This window comes from Lucilia sericata, unplaced genomic scaffold (genome assembly GCF_015586225.1).
Source record: "Lucilia sericata isolate MDLA Ls3-8-SP2 unplaced genomic scaffold, ASM1558622v1 Contig000072F_arrow, whole genome shotgun sequence".
Classification (NCBI taxonomy): domain Eukaryota; kingdom Metazoa; phylum Arthropoda; class Insecta; order Diptera; family Calliphoridae; genus Lucilia; species Lucilia sericata.
The window spans coordinates 644,441-670,618 of record NW_023994106.1 but is presented as its reverse complement, the minus strand read 5'-3'; the positions used below and the strand labels follow the sequence as shown (position 1 = coordinate 670,618).

The window sequence follows — 26,178 nt, the reverse complement described above, 5'->3', positions numbered from 1 at the left end:
AACTATAAGAGATAGAGCGAAAATATAAAAGTCCATTTTTCTCGGAGCGAAAACAAAGAAAATCTGTGATCACTTCCATTTCCCACGTAAACCCGATTTTTGGGTGAAAACATAAAAGTCCATTTTTCTCGGTAACTATAAGAGATAGAGCGAAAACAAAGAAAATCTGTGATCACTTCCATTTCCCACGTAAACCCGATTTTTGGGTGAAAACATAAAAGTCCATTTTTCTCGGTAACTATAAGAGATAGAGCGAAAACAAAGAAAATCTGTGATCGCTTTTATTACCAACAGAAAACCCGATTTTTGAGTGAAAACATAAAAGTCCATTTTTCTCGGTAACTATAAGAGATAGAACGAAAACAAAGAAAATCTGTGATCGCTTCCATTTCCCAAGGAAAACGCGATTTTTGGGTGAAAATATAAAAGTCAATTTTTCTCGGTAACTATAAGAGATCGAACGATAACAAAGAAAATCTGTGATCACTTCCATTTCCCAAGGAAAACCCGATTTTTGGGTGAAGATATAAAAGTCCATTTTTCTCTGAAACTATAAGAGATAGAGCTAAAACAAAGAAAATCTGTGATCCATCTTCCATTTCGCTCAGAAAACCCTATTTTTGGGTGAAAAGATAAAAGTCCATTTTTCTCGGTAACTATAAGATGTAGAGCGAAAACATAGAAAATCTGTTATCGCTTCCATTTCCCACAGAAAATCCGATTTTTGTGTGAAAACATTAAGGTCCTATTTTCTCTGAAACTATAAGAGATAGAGCGAAAACAAAGAAAATCTGTGATCACTTCCATTTCCCACAGAAAACCCGATTTTTGTGTGAAACCGTAAAAGTCAATTTTGCTCGGAAACTATAAGAGATAGAGCGAAATCAAAGAAAACCTGTGATCACTTCCATTACCCACAGAAAACTCGATTTTTGGGTGAAAACATAAAAGTCCATTTTTCTCGGTAACTATAAGAGATAGAGTGAAAACAAAGAAAATCTGTGATCCATTTTCCATTTCCCTTAGAAAAAAGTCAATTTTTCTCGGTAACTATAAGAGATAGAGCGAAAACAAAGAAAATTTGTGATCACTTCCATTACCCACAGAAACCCCGATTTTTTTGTGAAAACATAAAAGTCCATTTTTCTCTGAAACTATAAGAGATAGAGCGAAAACAAAGAAAATCTGTGATCACTTCCATTTCCCAAGGAAAACCCGATTTGTGGGTGAAGATATAAAAGTCCAGTTTTCTCTGAAACTATAAGAGATAGAGCGAAAACAAAGAAAATCGATGATCACTTCCATTTTCCACAGAAACCCCGATTTTTGTGTGAAAACATAAAAGTCCATTTTTCTCTAAAATTATAAGAGATAGAGCGAAAACAAAGAAAATCTGTGATCACTTCCATTTCCCAAGGATAACTCGATTTTTGGGTGCAAATATAAAAGTCAATTTTTCTCGGTAACTATAAGAGATAGAGCAAAAACAAAGAAAATTTGTGATCTCTTCCATTACCCACAGAAACCCCGATTTTTGTGTGAAAACATAAAAGTCCATTTTTCTCTGAAACTATAAGAGATAGAGCGAAAACAAAGAAAACCTGTGATCACTTCCATTACCCACAGAAAACCGGATTTTTGGGTGAAAACATAAAAGTCCATTTTTCTCGGTAACTATAAGAGATAGAGCGAAAACAAAGAAAATCTGTGATCACTTCCATTTCCCAAGGAAAAGCCGATTTTTGCGTGAAAATATAAAAGTCCATTTTTCTCGGTAACTATAAGAGATAGAACGAAAACAAAGCAAATCAGTGATCCATCTTCCATTTCCCTCATAAAACCAAATTTTTTGTGTGAAAATATAAAAGTCCATTTTTCTTGGAAACTATAAGAGATAGAGCGAAAACAAAGAAAATCTGTGATCACTTCCATTTCCCAAGGAAAACACGATTTTTGGGTAAAAGTATAAATGTCAATTTTTCTCGGTAACTATAAGAAATAGAGCGAAAACAAAGAAAATCTGTGATCACTTCCATTACCTACAGAAACCCCGATTTTTGTGTGAAAACATAAAAGTCCATTTTTCTCTGAAACTATAAGAGATAGAGCGAAAACAAGGAAAATCTGTGATTACTTCCATTTCCCAAGGAAAACCCCATTTTTGGGTGAAAATATAAAAGTCAATTTTTCTCGGAGCGAAAACAAAGAAAATCTGTGATCACTTTCATTTCCCACAGAAAACCCGATTTTTGTGTGAAAACATAAAAGTCCATTTTTCTTGGTAACTATAAGAGATAGAGCGAAAACAAAGAAAATCTGTGATCACTTCCATTTCCCACAGAAAACCATATTTTTATCTATATATACAAAAATGAATGTATGTTTGTATGTTTATATGTTTGTATATTTGAAGTTTATAGATTACTAAACGTCTCTAATATAACATTTAGAGTCCTCAAATTTTGTAGGAGCCACTTTAGTGTCAATATGATTATTTAGGGCAGCAAGTAGGCGGACTAACAGCAGTGGGCGTGGCACCTCCCATATAAATTAAATAGAAAAATTATTTTTTCTTGGAAACTATTACAATTAGAATCTTAAAATTTTGCACGAAGAACTTTAACATCCATGTAAACATTTTGGGTTATAAATTGGTCGACTACCAATGAGGGGAGCGGTACCTCCCATATGAATTGAATACAAAAATTCGTTTATCAGGTAAACTAATAGAACTAAATTCTTCAAATTTGTACGAAGAACTTTAATATTCATATGAACATTTTGTAAAAAACAGTGCGGATTTTCATCTGGGGGCTTGGAGCCCCCATATAATTTAAATAGAAATAGATATTCATATGAAAATTTTGAGAATAACGGGTGGACGGTGGGGGCTTGGCACCTCCCATATTAATTAAATACAAAATTTCGTTTATCTGGGAAACTAATAGAACTAGATTCTTCTAATTTTGCACGAAGAACTTTAATATTCATCAGAACATTTTGGAGGAAAAAAGGAAATTCATAGAACAGAAACATCAGGAAACTCATAGAACTAGATTCTTCAAATTTTGCAAGAAGAACTTTAATAATTACCTGAATATTTTTGAGAAAAAAGGGCGGACTATTAAAACGGAAACTATAAGAGCTAGAATCTTAAAATTTTACATGAAGAACTATGTCATTCATGTAAACAATTATAGAATAACGGGCGGACTTACAATGGGGGGCTTGGCACCTCCCATATGAATTATGAATACAAAATTTCGTATATCTGGTAAACTATTAGATTATTAAAATTTTTATTAATTTAGATTACATTAAAATCTTAATTAACGTTCGGGAAAATTGGCGAACTTGCAATAATTTGCGTGGCATCTCTCATATGTAACAAATTGTATATGTGGAAAACTGTTGTAGTTAGAATCTTCAAATTCGTTAAACGTTAAGCGTTTATTTACATACTATATTGCTTTTAGGGTAGCAAAGCACACTGGGTATAGCTAGTCTAAAAATAAATTTTATTTTATGTTTTTGAATACAGGATTAAACTTCGCAATGTTGCCATACAAAACAACAGAAAACGTCACTGTTTGTTTTCAAAACAAGAAAAAGAAGAAGACAATTGTAAATTTAATATGAAAACTAATGAAACTTAAATTTAAAACAAAAAAAGGTATATAGTTTATACTAATCAATAAATATATACACTGGCAAACTAAATTATTGGCACAATAAGCACATTAAACTTCGCGATAGATTTAATGACATTATGACATAGATTTTTAATAAAGGGATATTTTTACTAGTATTTTCCTGAACAAAATTATTGGCACACTTACCAACTATCTTAAAAATTTATGGTCCACAATTCTTTTTTGGTGAAATCGCCATTATTTCTACTTCCTAAAATGAACGATTATCACGTGTCAAAGTGAAATGGTTAGTGTTCCTAAAATTTTCATAGAATTAACTTATTTTTTAAAGAATTTCAGAACAGAAAGATAATCCACAGATTTCCAGAGCATGATGATAAATAGATTTCATTCGGAGAGTCATGCTGCGTTTCAAGGAAGGATTTTTATTTGAAAATGCAAAACATTTAATTGTCATAGATATTTAAACAGCCAAATAGTCCAAAAATGAGAGTGATTCCGCAAATGTACATAATACAGATTGCTGAATTGATTAGAGAAAAGTTTAGAGTCGATGTTTTTGTAATTACGGTTCGGAGGGCACAGTAATATGCTAAGTGCAATTGTCGTGTCGCTATTGTTATTTATATTATATTTATATATTTCATATAATCATTTTAAAATGAGGTAACTGAACCATAAGAAGAGCTTAGAAGATGCTAAATGATTTTTGGGAACTAGTGCAGTTCTCGGATGAACAAAAGAAATTCTGTTTTTATTCTATAGGTGAGGAAGTCAAACTTCCACGTACCATTCAAATCTGCTATATACGACCTACAAACAAACGTATTATAAAGTATTCAAATAAATAAATTTTTTGACGAAAATAAGTGTTATATAAAAACCTGCACCCTATGACTTTTTGATTTTCTGCGATAATTATGGACTGATTTTACTGATATGAAATACCAAAATAAGAAATATCTAATAGTAGAACAATATAAGGCAGGCGCATATATTATAATATTTGATAATATTTGAACTAATTCTTCAAAAATTCTTAAAATTAATAAATTTATTGTTTATTTGTTGAAACTTAACCATAATGGCCGTCAAAATAATACTTAAAAGGAAACTGAAACTCAAAAATCTGTGAAAACTAAATGTAATAAAAATTTATTTTTTAGTTGTTTTTTTTTTTTTTGTATTAAGTTCTTGATTTTTGAAAGAGTGAAGGGACTCAGATATACACCCTGGAAATGGCCGGACATCAGTTTTTGAATTAAGTTTCGACAAATGAACAACAAATTAAGTAATATTAATTTTTCCTTAATGTAAAAAATGGCTTTAGGGACAATGCAAATTTCAAATTACAGTATCTCCTTATTTTGACCTAACTTTAAAAACGGAGCACGCCATTAGATTCTATGGCCAAAAATTCATTTCATTTCGTTTTTAACGCATCAAAATGTTGGTCATAACTTGAAAACACAAGCTAGAAGACTCATTCTATTTAGGCTGCAAATTTGGACCAAATAATAGGACCTCCTATGAAAATCACATTGATGTTCATATTAATATCAATACATTACAATATTTCGGCATAGTCGAATACAAACTTTATTTTTCAATACTAGAAGATTTTGCATTTAAAACTTTCAACAAATTTGAGTGATATCGGTAAAGGTAAATTACCTTGTTCTGAACGTACATAAAATTTTAAATAAATACTACGAATATGTCATATTCCAAAATTAATATGTATTTTGTCTAAAATTCCAAATATTTTTAAAATAAAAGTTTCTAAATTGATGCTCGAATAATTTGAAGTGAAGTGAAGTTCACGTGGAACAGTATGAGGCTTTAAAAAGCGCTTACGTCTAATTTCGGAACCTGATATTTATTTTTAATTAGGAAGTAAGAAGTTAAAAACTTTCAAAAATTATGAAATTCTAAAAGTCTTTATTTAAAAATTGGAATTAATTGAATTGTTGTAAGAATTGTTGTGAAATATATCTTCTGTCTGCCAAATATCCACAGAACCGAAAATATCGTGTACGCTAAGCGAAGTATTGGAGGTCAAAGGTTACAAACATTTGTTTTTAGAGAATATCTCGCTTATTATGATGATATTATAATTTCTATAGAGAATTGAATTTCCTACATTTTGTTTGAGGAATATTTTCGCATAACATTAGTTGTTTTCGAGCTATAGTGCATTGTTTTTTCATTGCAATGACATTTTCAAATCTTAATATTTTTAAAACCAATACAGATAATGTCGCATTTTTTCTTTCTTACATTAGCTAAAAGTACATAATTAATTTCCGTTACATCCCTTATCACAGCATCACTCTCTGGCCAATGGTGCAATGTCCGTCTATCCGAAATTTCCGATGGGATCAGAGGTCACATTTATGAATATATTTTGAAAAAATTTGGTTGACACTAACTACAAAATCAGGAAAATATTTCCACTAAATTTCTTTGAAATCAGTCTATGACTTCAACTAGCTTAATATATTTGTTTCCAATATTAATGTAAACCAGTGTTTTTAATCTTTTGAAAATTTAAAAATTGTTACAAACTATTTAAAGATAAAGTCTGATTTTAATAAAATTTGTTGGGAATATTACTCTAAATATGTGAATTGTGACCACCATTTTCTTTCTAATTCTAATCATAAATATGACCTGTAATACTATCTGAAATAATGGATAGACAGATATTGCTGATATTCCCCAGATTGCTCATTTTTTCGCCTAATTTTCCTGTGGCAATATAAAATAATTAAATTTATGTAATCCCGAAACTCCGCGATTGCAGTTTCAAAATCCCGAATACGTTTGACATCTCTACTACTGGCTATCACGTAATGTTAGTCTTATGTAGGTTTTAACCCTAATGTACTTACTGAATACATTTTAATTTGTAAATAGTTATAGACATGTGTAAGTGGTTTTTATATAATCATAAGTTTTAAGTCGTTCTAAAAAATAATCGCTAAGAAAATTTTGATAAAAAAAGTTTCATGCACAAAGTGTCATTGTATTTCCGAGGACAATCGCAAATTATTGACATAAAACCTTTTAAGAACTGCATTAAATTCACCCTCACATCAAAGAACATTTTGTAGAAGGCATGATAAAAAAACATCGTTCAAAATCGAAGACATAAAATTTGGTTTTGCTGCTGTGCACTTTGTACTTTTTATTTTTATTAAGAGAACGATGATGACGACAAACGATTATGGAAAAAAAACAACTAAACTAAACATTAGTTTTAAAGTTACTAAAGTATTTATACGACAATTTTGAAAACCACTTTAAGCGCAAAAAGATGTCTAAAATTTTACAATATTTTTTTGTTGCAACTTGGCTATTGCATTTGCCACAATAAATAAAACCAATAACAAGTTGAATACACATACATATGAATACACACGTCCACCTCCAGATGTCATCTTTAGAGAGTTGCTTGTTTTCATTTTTTCAATTATTAGCAAAAGCTGTTGGATTGCATCCTTTAAATATTCTAAATAAATATCCATATGTATACTAGTTCTTAAGGCTTCATTTTCGTCGGTCAAAATGAAAACATTAAAATAAAAATAGCAAAAAGTCACTAATCCGTTACATATCATAAAGTTGCAAGCAAACAACTTAGTTTGTGCATGTCTTATAAAGAACTTTTATTGACAAAACACATCTCTGTTGGCTCAAGTTCAATCTATAAGAACTACTCGTATATGGCAGTAATAAACCAATAAAAACAAGTTTTAGCAATTGCCTGATTAGGCAAAAAACATTTACGTTCTTTGTTTTTTTATTTTTTTTTTATTAAACAAACTTATTACATCTGTCTACTTATTAGGTTGATTTATTAGGTTATTTGTTTTGTTTTTCCTATTGAAATTTTAGTTATATGAGACAATTTTTATTTTATACTACAAACAAGTAAGAAAGTATAGTCGGGCGTGACCGACCATATGATACCCTACACCAGTTATGAATATTAAATGTGATTTAACTTTCATAATAATTCATTGTTTAGATACATTTAAGTAATTTATGGATGAAAAACTAATTTTCTGAAAGAGGGGGCTAGGGGCAAATATGGACCAAGCCCGATAAAGTTTTGTGAATATATTTATATTTATATAATATTTATTTGTGCTGAATTTCATCGCGATATTTGTGTTTATAAGTTAATTTTGGACATTGAAGTAATTTTCGAAAGCGGACTTTGTATGGGAGCTAAATCGGCTCAGAACAATATTTTTGTATGTTACAAACATCAGCACAAACCCAATATATCCTCCCCACTAAAGTGGTGTAGGGTATAAAAAGCTTTTTACAAAAATGTAGCAAAAAATGATAAACTATAGTAAATTGTAATTCATGTACATATAAGCGTTGTACATTACTTTTAAGAATAAACATTTATAAGAACTTCTTCTACTGTGTTTTAATTACAAACATTTACGAATTTTTGAAAAATACGCCATTATAATTTAATTATATATATACATTTTTTAAGAGGTATGTATCGAGGAAAAATATTAATTTTTCTTCGAACGAATAAAATTCAATTTAGAATAAAGAATAATTTTATCAATAAATCGAATAATATTTTAAGGTTATTTTATACCCACCATCGTAACACATTGAAATATATTCCCCCATACAAGTGGGCCCTCGAAAAACAGCTTTAACGGGCATAACTGTTTTAAAAATACGAGTATACCGATGAAATTCGACATAAATAAGTTTCATATGAGCCAAAATCTCTCCATCAAATTTTATGAGGACCTTACCACTCATATAAGGTACCCTTCAGAAAAAGACTATAACGCTTATTACTGACTTAACAATGCAAGTATAGGTCCCCTTCAGAAAATGACTGATATTCGATGTAAGTAAGTTTTATATGAACCAAAATCGGTCTACTGTTTTGAGGATTGGTCAATAATTGACTTTATACCTCATATAAGGTCCTCTTCAGTTAATTTGATTATGATTCAACAAATTACGAGTACAGCGATGAAAATCGACATATATACTTATAAACATAATACTTCATTCCGAATTTAATGAGGATTGATCTATAACTGACCCTACACCCTTATTTAATAAAATACGAGTGTACCCAGCAAAGAAGCGAAAAAGAAGTAAAATTTACTCCATGGAAGTACTAAAAAAGACCTGAAGAAGTGATGATTTTAACACAGGCTTGTAATATTAGGGAGGTCCTTTTGATTTGATTCCAAATTCACTACTTCTGATGTCATTCTCAAGAATTAATTTGTATACTCTTTTTTTGGAAGTTCTACGGAAGTGAAATTGTATTATTATAGAATACAATAATAATTTGACTTAAATAATATAATTAATAGACACATTTAATACAAAAGCCCAAAAATAACATTTATTATCTCATAAAAATTTAAAAACAAAAAATACATCTTCAGCGTTGAAAAAAAATAGAATTTATAGTTCAAAATTTTAACAAAAATATTTTGTTAAATCAAAATAAATATTTTGTTAATTCAAAAGAGCTCCGACCATAATTGACTTAAGCCGTATTCCCTGATGATTTATAGGGGATCATTCCTTACAGCATACGGTTTGATGTTGGGTATTTAAGATTCCGAATATAACACTATTACTTGCTTATTTATAGAAGTCTTTAAGAATAATATTTTTAAATTTATTAAAAGAAAAAAAACATTTAGGAAATATGAGTTGTTTGAAAATTACTAAAAATATACATAATATTAATAAAAAAAAATATATTTTGACATTTTCTTAATATCCCAGCTAAAAACGATCATATATGATTATATATGGATCATATATGAATCATATATATTCACATATGTTCATATTCAAAAAATGGGGATATATGATCATGTCATATATGGACACATATATGAAAAAATTTTCCATATATGGATATATGGAAGTATGAATATATATGAACAAATATATGAAAATATATGGAGATTATTCCCAATTCCGCCAATTTTCGTATATGAAAATATATGCTTCATACATATATGAATCCATATATGATCCATACATAATCTTTTTTAGCTGGGATTACAAAAAGTCATAGTTGCAAGTTGAATTTTAAGTAGTTTTTATTAGGTTTTCATCAAAAACGACTTGAAAGTGTAGTTTTAAGTCATTTAAGTTTTTTTGGTGTAATTGGCATCCCAGGAAATACTTATATTGAAAAGTAATGAGTTACAAAGCTAATAAAACCTCTTTTCACTAATTCTTCATTAGCATTTTAAGTCATTATTTAAACACTACTAGTTTTTTTCGTGTAATCGGCATCCCAGGAAATACTTACATTGAAAACTAATGAGTTACAAAGCTAATAAAACTTCTTTTCACTAATTCTTCATTAGCATTTTAAGTCATTATTTTATCACGGTGCACAAAGGGTTGAATTTGAGAAAAATGGAGATTAATTGAAAAAGTAAAATTGTTTTTTTTTTTAATTAATTTTTACTCGATAAAAATTAATTTTTACTCGATCACTAGTAAAAATTTAAATGTCATATGTTGTTGATTTTTTTTTTGCTACATAGCTTTAAAGTTGAAAAATTGTTCTTGTTTTTGCAAAAAGTTGAAATAACTTAAATTCAGACTATTTTGAAACTTTATAACCTTTTTTAATACTTTCAAAGTGATATTTTTATTATGGAATCATGAACTTCAGCCAATTAAGTGTGATCGAAAAAAAGAATAGATTTAAAACAAGTAGGAAAGTATAGTCGGGCATGGCCAACCATATAATACCCTACACCATGAGTATATTTAAAAAAATTTTTTTTTATATAAAGAAACTTTTATGTTGAATTTTACCTTAATTCCAAAGTATTTAAGCAATTTATTGATAAAAAACAAAATTTTCTAAATGAGGCTTTATATAGGAGTATAGGTCAAACATGGGCCGATCCTCATTAAATTTTGGAAAAGGATATATTTTTAAATAACAGTTTCGTTGAGTTTCATTGCGATAAAAATGGTTACAAGTCAATTTTAGACGTTTAAGACATTCTTTGAAGGGGGGTTTGTATGGGGGCTAGGGTCAAATAAAGGCCGATCATTATGAAAATCTGCAGTGTCATTTATACTTATATAAAACTTATTTGTGCCATAATAGTATATTTGACGTAATTATGGCATAAACAGCCCAAATCGGGATGGAGGGTTGTATGGGGGCTAGGTGAAATAATGGACCGATTTAAACCATTCTGTGTCAAAAAACATGATTGGTCCAAATTTCATCAAATTATCTTGAAAATTGCGGCCTGTACCTTGCGCACAAGGTTTACATGGACAGCCAGCCAGCCGGACGGACATGTCTTAATCGACTCAAAAAAATGATTCTGAATCGATCGGTATAATTTAAGGTGTGTGTTACAAACATCAGCACTAACGTATAATACCCTCCCCACTATAGTGGTGTAGGGTATAAAAACATTTGGAAATATTTTTATTATTATTTCTTAACTATGTATATCCATTTTTGCGCTATTTTCAAAATATAAGTTTTAAATGTTTTAAATTTTGTATTAAACTACAATATCTTGGTTTTAATAATCAGAAAAATTTTGCACATTTTTGAGCGAATCACTTTTATTAAATAAATTGTTAAAATAGCCACTCATTAAAAACCAAATTTTATTGTCTTAATTTGTTTATCATCGTTTTCGTTGTTATGATTGTTATTGTTGTACAGAGTTTTAAATCAGTTTTCATTTATGTTTACAACAGAGACGAGCAAAACCATTCACGTCATTATCGTCAATCATGCGTGATCTCAAATTATCTTAATTTTTTTCCTTTTTTTGTATTCAAAAAAATTGAGAACTGGTTTTTATTACTTAGTTCATCCTAATCAGCACTAATGTACAAATAATTTATGTTCCTAAGTAATAGGGAATCAAATAGGGATATATGTTCCTAATAACCTCGGGTCCAGTTATATCTAGTAAAAGGAATTTAGTATATAAAATGAAAAAGCCCCTTCCAGTAGACAGTGACACATCAGAAGGCAAAAATATTTCAGATGAAGAATAGTTATGAGGTGATTTATGAAGGGGAGTATGATAATATTGGACACCATTTAGATTATTAACAAGTTTGCCACATTTTTAAAATAATAATAAATAATTTTCATAATACATTTAATATATTTAAATTTAAAAATCAATTTGTTAATTTATAGCTACTTATTTCCAAATTAAAGCAAATTGGTAAGTCAGACTCATATCCAAGAAACTTTAAAAAAGTTCCAAACAAGCCAAAAACAAATGTTTATTATTATCTGCTTTTTTTAATAAAATGGTTTTGTTTTGAGCGTAGTATGATTATTTATCAAGAAAAAAATTATTTCGTTACGTTTTTTAAAAATATTTTAAAATTAATAAAAACGAATTTTGAATTTAAAGTAGTTTTTTTTATATACATATGTATATACAAAAATTGATTTATTTTAAAACTTTTCATTTGCTTCATTCCCAATTTAATTTTTTAAGCTATCGCTTTTCATTATAAAGCTACAGCGAAAATTCTAAATCAATTAATTATTTCCCAAAAAATTAAAAAGCTCGTAAATGCTTAAAAAATTTATTTGCTACGTACTTTTATTAAAAAATGTGTATTTTTATGTGTTTTGACATATCGATGAACAATAAGTTAAAATTATAGCTCCCCTGAATTAATCGCCATTTTTGACAATTTCAACCCTCTGTGCGATGGTGTCATTGGAGGCAAATACTTCCTCCAAAGTTTATCCTTTATTATCCTTGAAATTTTATACAAAAAATTTTCATAATGAAGACATTAGAATGGAGTATAATAGTCTCAAATTTGGTCTTCATAGCTAGATTTGTTTAATTTTTATAATTTTTTTAAATATCTCAATAAATAAATTATAAAATTTCCCCTCAGAAAATTTCAAAGTCCTATTTTGATAAAATAATATAAACACCTCCCTGACCATTAATGAAAACCTAAATTTCTGAAAGTGGCTTTATATGAGGGCTAGGGTCACTTGTATGGGAGCGTGGACCAATATTGCCCATTTTCAATATTCATCTTTTGATGGTGGGTATAAAAATTAGCAAACTGGGGAAATTTGGAAAACTTTATAAAACAAATAAGACTTCATCTTGGGGTCTCAATTAAGGAGCTAAAAGACACCATTAATCCCATGTACGCTAAGCGAGGAATTAGGGGTTAATTCTCCGCCCATATTGCAAAAATTTTAATTCTAAATCTTTTACGGTAAGCTCCAAAGTCCGTATAATATGTGAAATTCCATTTTAAATTTAAAAGATTTTTTCCATATTCTCCGATTTGGACAAAATTTTGTAAACACGTTAAGGAAGGTCCATGAGATTGAGAACAGAAATTTTTCACTTAAATTTTAAAAACATATATGCTTGGCAATTATTAACTTCATTAACATTATCTGAAATGTAAAAAAAAACACAATTTCGCCACGCCACTTTTCCTTTCAATTCTACGCCCGTAGTTCATAAATCTTAGATCCGACTACTTTAGGCGTTCCTCCATTGTTAGGACTATATGCTTCATATGTCTTTACTGGCCTTTAATATAAGCTAAAATGTTAAAAAATAGAAATTTAAATGTTGAAAAACAAAATCTAAAACAGGAAATCTTCAGCAAACATAGTTAACATTTGAAATTTTTACGGTTAAAATGGTGGTTAGTGTATTTTATTTTCTCCTGTTCTGTATTTTGCTGAAAAAAATATGGTCACCTTATCTATAGCCGTCATATAGTGTTATTTTGTTCAATATTTATTTCACTATAAATCGGAGTATAACACATTTTTTAAAATACGTCAGCATTCTTTTAACAATAAAATAATATAGTTTAAGATTTATATTCGAGCAGTACTCGTGGAATTTAACGAAGTACTCAAATCTTTAATTTTTAAAGAATTAAGTGTGCATCTGGGTTGATTCATAATTTTTTGAGTCTTCATTCCTTGCTTCCTTTCAAACTTTAAAGTCCTTTTAAAGAAGAAACGATCAAAAAATAAACAAGTAAGAAACTCTAGTCGGGCGTGGCCAACCATAGATACCCCACAAAAATTGCGAATATAAAATGTGATTAATTTTCAATAATAAAGCATTTATGTTGAATCTTACATAGGTTCCAAATAGTGTCTGTTTATGTACAGTAGTATGCTGACTAGGAGAAATAAAAGACCAATTTCAATCATTTTCAACAGCCTTCGTCATTGGATGCAGACAAATGTTAACAAACTATATTGAAAGACAAAGACGGACATAGCTTAATCAAATCAGAAAGTAATTCTGAACCGACTGGTATATTACAGGACAAATATTTTTGAGTGCTTGGATAGATAGTAGTATATTAGACGTAGTTAAGAGATACTATGGACACTTCTACGAAAATCTACAGTGTTATTTATAAATTATAATTATATCAAACTTAATTATGCTAATTACTAGCATACCCTGGGTGCTTCGCTACCCTAATCAAAATTAAATACATGCACAATTTGGTTTACTTTTATAGAAAATTAAAATTGATTAAAAATGTTTTTAATGTTTCAGTTTTTACGTTCAATATCACGTGAATAAATTCGCATTCAGGAAAAAGATTGTATTTTTAGTTTCATTCGTTTAGCTTCCACATTATAGAAAATTTATATTTAAAAAAAAAATACCTCTTATAGATTCTCATTTAATAAACAATTTTATGTTTCTGTGTTCAATATTATATACAATTCAAAAAATATAATTTGATGAATGAAGAGTACCAAAAGTCCCTTTCAGTAGATTCTCATTCACTAAGATACCTACAATTTAAATTTTATATGTTCAATATCATAAAAATATCAAAAGGTACCATCCGAAAAACGAAAATGTACAAGAATCAATAAATTCTCATTTAATAAGAACCGTGTGTCATATGTTCCGGTTAACCATTAAAGAGAATCCAAAAGGTACCATTTGAAGAATGGAAAAGTACCAAAGAGTTCCCACTTACAGAATATTATTCAGTCAAGACCATGTATGTTAAAATTTATGTTCCTAGGTTGAATATTTTAGAAAATTTAAAAAGTACCATTTATGAGATAAAAAGTACTAAAAATTTTTATGAATTTTAGAAAATATAATCGGCATTCCATAAGTAAAAACACGGAAAAATTTTTAAGTTAATTTTTTCTTACAACTTATTCAATCAGCATTAAAACCATTCATACCAATCGTTTTGTATTCGTTGCTTTTGAGATTATTCGTTGACATTTGCAGAAGACAAGCAATACAAGCATCATTTTTCGTTACACTCATTTGTTTTGAATAGTGCCGTGTATTGCATTATTAAATTAGTGCATATTGTCATTTCAAGGCTCGTTTTATGCGATTGTATTCATAATCCAAAAAATAAGCATTCAAACCGTTCTCTGATTTGTGCATTAGGATTATAACCAAAATTAGGCCCTATTATTACGTAGTAGGCAGCAGTATCTTAATAACGGGTAATTTTGAGGCAAAAACCGATTTTCTAACACCATTCACAAACAAATTTACATGAATTTTTAGAGTATAATCTACAAGTTTGGGTACCTAATTTAGAAAATGGATAAGCCGTAGCTTTTTCCTGTGTAAATAAAAAAAATAATAACGGGTCATTTTGGTGCAAAAACCTTCCGCGTCAAATCGATTTTCTAACACAATTCACAAAACAAATTTACATGAAATTTTAATAGTATAATCTACAAGTTTGGATACTTAATTTAGAAAGGGATATACCGCAGCTTTTTCCTGTATAAATATCGTGGGTCAAACAATCGCACTTGCTTATTTCCAATTTTGAATTAAATATTATAATTTTGGTTAGAGTAAATATTAAAAACTTGAAAAAGGAAACTTTTTAAAGCTCGACTTACTTATAAAAGTTATTACCCTAATGTACATATTTCTTTTTATTTTATACATATTCTCTTTTAAAATGCGCGATTTTATGGTTTTATTATTAAATATATTAACAAACTTATAAAAAAGAAGAATGGTAAAATTTTACGGATCAATCTACATAGAATGAATCTGCATTGCGTCAATCACAATCATTCTGTGGTTGATGAGGTTTGTTTTGAATAATCCTAGGGGTTGGTTGTGCTCTTGCTCATTTATAAATACAGAAAAAACCGAAACGCAAATCAGTTTGGTATATAGTTCTACAATCTCATTCAAAAGTTAAATAAACATTACAACAGGAAACAATAATATATCAAGAATATGGGGATAGGAAAAAAGAGATAAAGGAAAGAAACCAGACACAGTAGTGTAATAATCGTAAAAGCTACAGTTGTATCTAATCGTCGCTGTTATACAATTGGCAACGCGTTTTAAGTTGCTGCATAGATTGATATTGTTCTTTTTGTAAAAGTTTGTATAAATATTACCAAATAAAAGTGCCACTAACATACTATAATAATGAATCATTTTGCGGTCATATGTTCAGGAAACCTAGCAGCAATGGCAGTAATAGACCAAGTTGAAGGAGGAGTGCACGAAGACTGATAGCTGAATAGAGCTGTAACATATTAGTACTTTTTACTATTCGATAATATATACATTAAGGTGGCCACATTTGTATGGAGGAAACATGAGGCGTCAATGTTCCCAACTAAAATTGAAGTTTAATTGATTTTTAGATACTGTTTCTCAAAATGTTTGTACTGCGGTCAATATTTTGTGAGCTGGATCAAAGGATAAAAAATTTGTAATTATTTTGAACCTTTTCTAAAAACCTTTTATATGATACTAAATTTGCATATGGTTTATTTGCCAGAAATATGAAAAAAATTTTCCGAAAATAACATTTGTAATAATTTTGGACCTTTTCTCAAAACCTTTCATATGATACTAAATTTGTCGGTGGGAACAGTTTCTTTAATTTTGGGGTCACCCTAATATACATATGTATGTATGTACCTATTTGGCACACGTTACAATCGGTTTAACGAAAGATATACACATTAGACCGACTCACAAAAAATAGTGCTTGAGTTACCCCCTCAAAATATTTTCTGTTATGTAATATGATGTTACTAAAAATATTTTGGGTTTAGTGTTGTCCGTTCGTGAGCTGGACAGTTTTCAATAAAATATCGTGTGGGGCGGGAGGCACGATTTTTTATGTTCAGTTCAATCTTTTATGATGGTTCCCAAAATATTTCTAGTCTATCGATGACCGGTCTATCTTAAACAAAATATACAATATGAGGTATCATTTGAAAGGTTTTATGAAGTCACGTCTAGTGGTGTGCAAATCTTGCAAAATTGTGTATACATTTTATTTATATTAATGAAAAACCTAACAATTTTAAATTTTTTTGGAATATGACAATTATGAGCAAACGGTTATTTATGATTAATACATCATTGGACGCGGCTTTAAAACCTCTTTCAAACGATACCCCGTATTGGAAAAAAATAATTATAAAATAGTTTTTTGTTAATTCAGTCCAGCTCATGAACGGTCATCGCTAGACTTAAAATATTTGGGAGTCATCATAAAACAAAGCAAGGTAAATTTTGAGAGGGGTAATAAAAACACGTTTTTGCGTTCCGTATAGAGTGAGTCGGTTTAATACACATGTAATGTCAAGCCAATTCGTAAAATCAAAAAATTCGTAAAAGCCCGGCAAAAATAAAACGAAGTACTTCCAAAAGAATAACGTTTATCACCACCAGCGTTGCCACTTTGGTCCAATTGGACCAAAATTGGTAGTTTCAAATCTCTGAAATGACTTTTGGTAGTTTGGTTGGTAGGTTTAAATTTTGGTCCAAATTTGGTAGGATGAGATAATTTTGATCTCATGCATATGAATTTATAAACATTTCTGACCTTGTTATGGCAAAGTAATAAGAATTTTAATAAATACGTCAATCTTAGGTTTATCCTTGTTAAGTTTATATTGTTTGTTCTATGAAAATATTAAGTTTCTATGTATTTCAACATTTCTGATTCGTGCATGTTATTAAGTTAGTTAGTTTGAAATGAGGATGTTATATAAAATCCGAAGGAATACTTGTAGGCCTGCAGCGGTCCCGTTGTGCACTTCCTAACCAATGCCTCAGGTGGGAATCGAATGCACGACGTCAGGTCTGACTATAACATAAACCACTAACCTACTGGAGGCCACACTAATTCATTTTTTTTTTAAGAAGCCAGATTCATGAATAAATATATAATTTGGTGGGTCTACTACCTTACAAACGGAATCGCAAAATTAATATACCCCAATCCTTTTTTGATGGGTATAAAAATATTAGGGGTATATTGATTTTGTGATTCCGCTTGTAAGTATATATTTTTTCTAGGTTCTTATTAGATTCTAAGACGATATAGCCATGTCCTCCCGTCTGTCTGTTGAAACAGTTTTTTAACAACCGAAATCTATGTCGATTGGTCCACGATTGATCCTATTACAGCCATATATCCCCTTTTACGGAAAATAATTTTATTATCAATAAATAGCAATTAGTTAACCGTAGTATAATAAAAGGATTTATCCATAAAGTCCTCAATTTATACGATAGATGGTGAATATACATATATGATTCATCATAGCCGAATATAATACTATTACAATTTTCTCGGGAATGATTTTGGTACAAATTTTGTCGAAAACAGCAATTATGTATTTCATAACTATATAGTATTTGGAAATTTTATCTTATTACGTAAAAGTAAACCATTGATTATTTAGAACAAATCATTGTATGATATTACATATTAGTTTTAAAAATAATGGAACTCTAAACAGAAGCAATTGTACCTAAGGAAAAATTTGGTAGTTTTTGTAACGTTTTGGTAGTTTTTTGTCGGAACTTAGGTAAGAAAAATAAATTGTGAGTCGCAACGCTGATCACCATTTCAAAAGTAACACTAAGTGAATTTTTTGCGTTTGTCTGTATTAAAATCATCACTTCTTCAGGTCTTTTTCAGTACATCCATGGAGTAAATTCTAACTCTTTTTCGCTTCTTTGGAAATTCTTTTTTTTTGCTGGGTATACATCCTGTTTTAATACAAATTGATAAAATTCCTTTTATATACGTTATTTAGCATTTCATATGACGATATTTACATTTTAATTTTGCACGAGGACAGGAATACGTATACATAATAATAAACTTAATTAATGATATTATTTTATTACTTTGTTTGTCTTTTCAGAGAGTTTAAAAGACTATTTTAGTCGTTTTGGTGAAATTTCAGAGGCAATGGTTATGAAAGACCCTGCGACGCGAAGGTCGAGGTAAGTACTTTCTTCTTAACTACATTGAAAATACAATAAAAAGTTAATTATATTTAATTAATGATATACACACTATGGGAATTGCTGGCATCTGTCGCAATTCCCGATAGATTTTTTTAATCATGACTTTTTAACATATTTTGGAAAAACTTGCGGGTTATATTTTGTAATTTATATCAAAGAATTATATAAAAATTGTGTGTGATTTATAATTACAAAGCGTCACACAGTGGTATAGAAATAAAAAAGAGTAAAACAATTATGTAACTTCTAAACGGTTTGTCCAATTCTAATTAGGTTTTGAATTTAGACCTCATAGGCCTACCAGGGGCGTAGTCAGAGGTCCGCAAAGTAGTACACCTCGGATATGATTAATTTTTAAAACGATTCTATTTCTTCGAAGAATCGGTCAAATCCTTTAGAATTTACAGAATTATCTCGCTCTTTTTTATTTCTATAGATTTAGAATTTTCTATTTTTGGAAATAAATACCGAATTTGGAACAATAGCAATGAAATTTCTCATGTTTTGAGCTGAGGTGTTTTCGAGTTGATCGAGTAAGTGATAGAGGACTGAATGTACTGATCAGAATTGGGATGCAAATATTTAAATTCGATTACCACAAATGTACACTTTCATCAAAATGCATTTCTAAATAATATTTTTGAAGATAAATGCATTTTTGATGCAAGTGCAACTTGAGTTATTTGCTTGTTAATAAAATATATCACCAGAAGTAATGATCTGAGTTTAGACCAATTTTTGTAAAATTTATTCAGTTTTGTTGATTAATTTTTGATATGAAAATAAGGTTTCTTAAGAGGCTTTCTGGTATGTAGAGTGTTTATTGAAGTGGTCTTTGAATTGAACATACATATATCCACTAGGTTCCCTGGTGTAACTGTTATATTTTTCGGTAATTCAACAACAATTTTCAGGGAATTGGGCTTCGATCCTCACGATTACGTCCTGTACTCCGTTTTTTTCACATCGAGAAAATTTGTCGGAAAATTTGTTCAATGACTATTTCTTACAATTCGTCACATTTTTTTATTTAAATTAGAAACGATATTTCACGGTACGGGGGTAGTCTATTTATACATTATTTATTTTTATATATTTTAACTTATTTTTAGCAAAATCCGAATAAAGCTACCGAAAACATAATTACTCCATTCGGTTGCTTACCTAAATACCGTCTTTCGATGAAATTTAAGCATTTCCCCGATACGAAAGAGCAATGCTGTGTACACTTTCTTTTGACGCTCACAGTTTTAAATGTACTGTGGGCGTCAAAAGAAAGAGTACGTGTTCACAAAAAATCAAAGAAATCTGAAGACCATCGGTCAATTCTTAATTTCTCATGGAATTTGTAACCGATTATGGCCAATAGGCTAGGTTTATTTTGGAAATAAATTAAATTAAAATTAAATTCATGACAACAAATTAATCACTATGCCAGATAATTATACAAACGATGTTTCTGTTCGGTGAATAAAATATTCCAATGAATAAAATATTTTTAAAAGAAAAATTAATTTTTTCATTTTCTGAATTTCATAAAAGTCTACAAACGATGGATTTAAATGTTTAATAAAGTAATAAATTGCTTTCCGAAACGTTATTTTTTGGTTATAAATTGTATGTAAGTCTATCTGATATTAAATATAAAGTTTTTATGGATGACTATGTATTTCGATATGTTTGCGCATTAATCTCCTAAAATGGATAACTGACTGTAAATGCTGAAAGTATTGACCACTTCATATTCAGGAGAATTTTTTATTACCGATATAGCATTATATAGTTAATCATCTTATCTGCAGAAAATATGATTAGGTTATATGTCGGCTCTAAGGTCAAATTTGCGTATGGGTGCAGTTTTTCGATGATCTCAGCAACATTGTTCTCCAAAACATAAATATTTATATGCTGATTTTTTATAAATATAATAATCTGTAACTTTTGAACACCATTTGTTACGGGAAATCCCTTCCCTGTACTCCTACTCAACTGTGTCTTAGAGGTTAGAGGTACCAAGAAAATTCCAACTAAAAAGTTTAAAGCATAAAATATAAACATTTAAAAACATATTATATTTAATATTAAAATACTAAATTTTAGAAAGCGAAATAAGCCATGATGTAGCAAAATTCCATATCCAGTAGTAATGTTGGAAAATTAAGGTTTGGTCCATCAACACATATGGTTTAACAATACATGTGTGAAATTGTGGCATGGAAAATGGTATTGAAAAATATATTATTTTTAGAGGAACATGAATTTCCATGTATTAGAAGACAAAACTGCACCCAAATGCCAATCTCATCTCTGTGCCGGACAATGACATTTAACATATTTTTCTGATGCTAAGGCAATAATAAATACAAATTGGTAGATCAATGCCTAATCACCCTCCTGAATATCCATTCAGAATGAATTCGAAAAATAAATAAAAATAATTTTTCTTTTAAAAATATTTATTTCTTTGAAATAGAAAAACGATGTCTTATGATTTATATTTTTCAAAACATAACATTTACTAAAATGTAAAAGAATTTTTTTATTTTTCTTCCTGAACTTTGGCGATTTTTAATAAAACAATAAAGAAAAATGTTAAGAAAACTCAAGTTTTTGAAGCAAATTTTTAATATTTTTTAATTTTATCAAATCTACTGATATATTCTTAATATTTTTTAATAATATGTATAATCACTGAGAAATATAAATAGAATTTATTTTTTTTTTCTTTTTATGATAAAAATCGTTGTTTTTTGTCCGATTCTTCCTTAATTTCATTGAAATTTTTTTAAAAGTTCTGTGGTAAAAAGGCGTAGAATTTTCTCTTTTTATCGAAATATGTGCCGAAATTGTCTTAATTTTAACTTATATATTTTTTTTAATTTTTTTAATTTTTAAAATTAAAGTTTTACTTTTTTCAATATACAAAAATTAAAATTAATTTAGCAATGCCGATGTATTAGGTCGCAAATACTATGATATGTTTATAAAAGGCCTTTACATTATGTGATTTTGTATTAACACAAAGTTTTATTTGTAAATGTATTTTAACCTAAAAATACTTAAAAAGTTTGAAATGTATTTTTTTTTTTTAAAAATTTACAATTTATTTCGTTACCTAAAATGCAAAAGTTCGTAACAACACTTTTCGAAATTTAACAGGAGAGATAAAAAACTGAATAAAATGAAAGCTACAGTGTTTATAAAAATTATTATTTTTTTTTTTCACAATAGCAGCTAACAACAATGATACATTTATTTTTTGACGAATAAACAGTTTTTTCAGCTGTTCCTGTAAGTTGTGTGCGATACGCTCTTTTAAATTCGGCTTTTCTAAAACCAAACGGGCGTATCAACCGTTTAGTATGTACAGCTTGAAAGCAATTAATAATATAATTTGATTGAATTTGGTACATATTTTTATATTTGCCCCAAATAGAAACTCTGTTGGAAATGGTTAATATCGGTTCGTAATTACATCATACGTTATTACAAATCTTCACCTGGAATATCCAGAAAATATTTGATTGCTGGAAAGTACGTTTACTATGAAACGATCGTGAACAAATTTAACATACATAAGTCTGCTTTAAGTGGCCAAGAATCAGATTAAACCATATTTGACTCTAGATCCCATACAACAATCTCTGTCAGAAAATGACTATAACACACAAAACATTCTTAAAAATTATAGTTAAGCGATGAATCAACTAACCTAGTATAAGCCTGAATAAGTATTGTTTATTATATAACCCCTCTATCAAATTTAATGTGGATCAGCCCACATCTCCTTTAACATTTATAATTAACTTACAAATATTTGAATCGCGATAAAGTTGAACTAAGGCACGTGACTTTACTATAAGGTATTAAAAAATTGTTTACTTTTATAAAATTGTTTGAATAAAATTATATGTATATTAATAAAATTCGAGATAAATTGGTTTTAAGAAATGTATATATCTTTCAAATCCAGTTCAGTTCAGCCTATAATTGATTTAAGTCCTCAAAGGAGGGCCTCCTTTAAAAATCACTCTGATGTTGAAAAATTTCTTATTAATATAGATATGATGTTAAAGTTCGATGTAATAAGTTTCAAAATAACTCTATTAAGTTTTCTCAGAATCAGAATCCTTTATTGGGCTTATGACATATATTAGACTTTATATTGAACACCAGTTGTTTTTGATATAAGATATAGATACAAATCCTATATTTCGAAACAGTGAAATGTTCGATGTAATTAATTTCTATAGAATCGGTATATCATATGGAAGCGCATACCTGAATATACCTTTATTGTTTCATAATTTTAAAACACAAAAAAAAAATTAATTCGAAAGATTTGCCAAAATTGTATCTTGTTGTTACGCCCTCTTAATTGTGGAAAAATCTAATTTGTTATTACGCCCTTTTGAATTTTGTTAATAAAATCGGAGTTTTTGACAAAAGAGTTCTGACAATTTCTGACAACACGTATTTTTATGCCGTGCATCATTATCAATCAAAAAGTAAATTTTCAAATTTTTGGCCGTTACGCCCTTTTGCATTTTAGGTAACGATATGTAGTTTTCCTTTGGATATTAATTTCTAACATAATTTTCTTTTATTTTTCACCATAATTTTCTTCATAAGCCATTTGAAATTAAAAATTAACCAAAAAATAGGTTTTTATAATAAATGAATGAAAATTGTTCAATACATTTTGACAACAAATTTGATTTTGTATTAAAGACAATGAAATTCTGATATTAATACAAAGTATTGTAAAATAAACCCCTGTTAAGGGAAAACAGACAATTAGAGTTATGCTCTATTAACTAGGAGATTTTCGGACAATTAAAACAATTTTAAAAACGATTAGCATTAAATAAATTGTTTTTGTTTAACAAATTTTTGATTAAAATTACTACAATTAGCATAATCTTACTTTACTAAGTCATATGCAATGAAAAAAATGTAATTCATCAAAATCGGTCCATGTTTGTATATCTTACAGGGTCCAAAACAGATTTCACATTCAAATTTATGAACAATGACATATTACTCTGTATTTGAAACAAAATTTGATGTTTAGGTCAATTTTTGTTATAAGATACAAGAATATATATAATTCAGAAAATAAAACTCAAAATTTATAATGAAACTTAATTTTTGTCCGATAACTGACATATACTTTTTATGCATACCCGTGAGAGTGAGAACGACAAAAATAAAAAAACGCTTTCCAATTGACTTGCTCGTTATTATAGTTAAGTAAACTTTCCATACAATACACAAACATTTTTAAAAATATTACAGAGTTCCTTTAACCCCAAAATATAGGTGCTTAAAGTTGTTCCTTTTAAAAATAAAATAATTTTCTTGTAATATTTCTGAATCGGCTTATTAATTTTGAATGAGTATATCTTGGTAAATATTTCACATATTTATATAGTTTCTTCAGTGTATTATAATTTAATACTTCGGAGTTATTCTGCAATGATTTTTTAGACAAAGCTCAATTTAAAAGGTTTTTTTACTCTACGAAAAAAATAGTAATAATTAAAATATGTTTAAAAATTATATTTTTTATAGAATAGATCTAATGACTGTAGCCAATTACAGTCATCAAATTATAACTCTTGCATAGGAAATTTTCTGTAGAAACATATATATGAAACTTGGCTGCTTAATATGTTTTTAAATTAAATGTAAACACACATTAGTGGTATACATAAATTTTGGCCTTGGAACCATGTATTAGCCCACAATTACTGCTGTTAGAAAACAATTACTTAAGCCAATCAGGGCTCATAGCTTTCTATAAAAAATAACATTTTCTGTTTATTTGCAGATTTAAATTCAATTATTATAAATTATTTTTTTTTTTTTGTAAAAACCACGGAATTTATATTTTATTTTAAATCATAATAAGAGTGTGCATTTTTTGTTAATGTTCTATTCAATTATTTGCGTATATTTTTGCAATTTGAGAAAAATTATAAAAGTTACTACCCTAATATTCATTAGGGGAGTTATATAAAGCAAGTTTGTACAAATTATAGAGGAGCATGCAGTAAAACTGCAATGCTGGGTATTTGAGACAAATAGGATAACACTAATCCGTTTCAAATAGTCTCTAAACGTTGAGAATATGTTTAAAAGGGAAAATGGGGTTTATTATATTTCTACAGAGACTGTGCTACAAATATCGAAATTTTGCATTTTCTTATAAATAAATCGTCATCTTTAAAAAATTGTCTTTCTAAAAATACATAAAAGTATTTTTAACGATTTTTAAAATTTTAGTATTTTAAGCCACTATAACTTTTGCGTGCATCAATCAAATAATTAACGTTTTTGTATTTATCATGTGAATTATTATCTCATTCAACCACTAAATGTGTTTTTTGTCAGAAGAAAAAAAAATCGAAAAAATTGTATTGTATTTATGTTGCTTATATAAAATTTACGTTTCCAATGTGCCATCAAAAAAAAATCATACTCTTTTCATAGCCCAAAATTAAACAAAATCCTGGATTCAAACATATACGACTCCAAAATTATTACAAATGTTGTAATTTTCAGGAAAATTTTTAGATTTTTAAAATGTTTACATAGAATTATTGAATGTAATTTATTGAAATTATTACATTATAAACCTCATATTATTTCACAGAAACGTGTTTTTCTGTTTTTCGAAATCCGATATGCTTTGTATTTTATTTAAATATTTTAATTCCTATTTTCTGCCCGGTATTGTGCTAGCTATATTTATCTAACGCAACGGTTCCCAAATGGGCAGTAGCAAAAATTTAGGGGGTCCGCGAAGACGTAGTAGTTTCTGAGAAAACTACTTAAGAATTAGGAAAAAAAACGTACTTTTTGTGACGTAGTCTGAAATTGTTACTCATAACTTTTTACGTTGTGGACCCATTCGGCTGATTTTCAATACCAAACTGCTTAGGATAATAGTGAATATTTGGCTGACTTCTTTTGCTTAGTTTCAACGTGGGAGTGTTTGAGGCAGACAGACAGACGCACACAGCTTAATCGACTCAGAATTTCATATGGATTGTTGGATCTCAGATGAATACTTCTTGGTGTTACACACGGAATGACAAACTTACATATACCCTCTATCACCACTGATGGTGGTGGAGGGTATAAAAAGTTTTTAAAACCATCATATT

The 26,178-nt window shown here is 28.7% G+C and overlaps 1 protein-coding gene across 10 annotated transcripts in view; it reads left to right on the top strand.

The window, feature by feature from the left end:
- Positions 1-26,178, top strand: part of LOC119616445 (RNA-binding protein Musashi homolog Rbp6-like) — a 328,977-nt gene that overhangs the window by 120,585 nt on the left and 182,214 nt on the right. For all 10 annotated transcript variants that reach the window (XM_037972790.1, XM_037972789.1, XM_037972791.1 and 7 more), the window contains one exon: positions 18,901-18,982. In XM_037972790.1, coding sequence (XP_037828718.1) covers positions 18,901-18,982 — 82 coding nt within the window. The remainder of the gene's footprint in view (positions 1-18,900; positions 18,983-26,178) is intronic.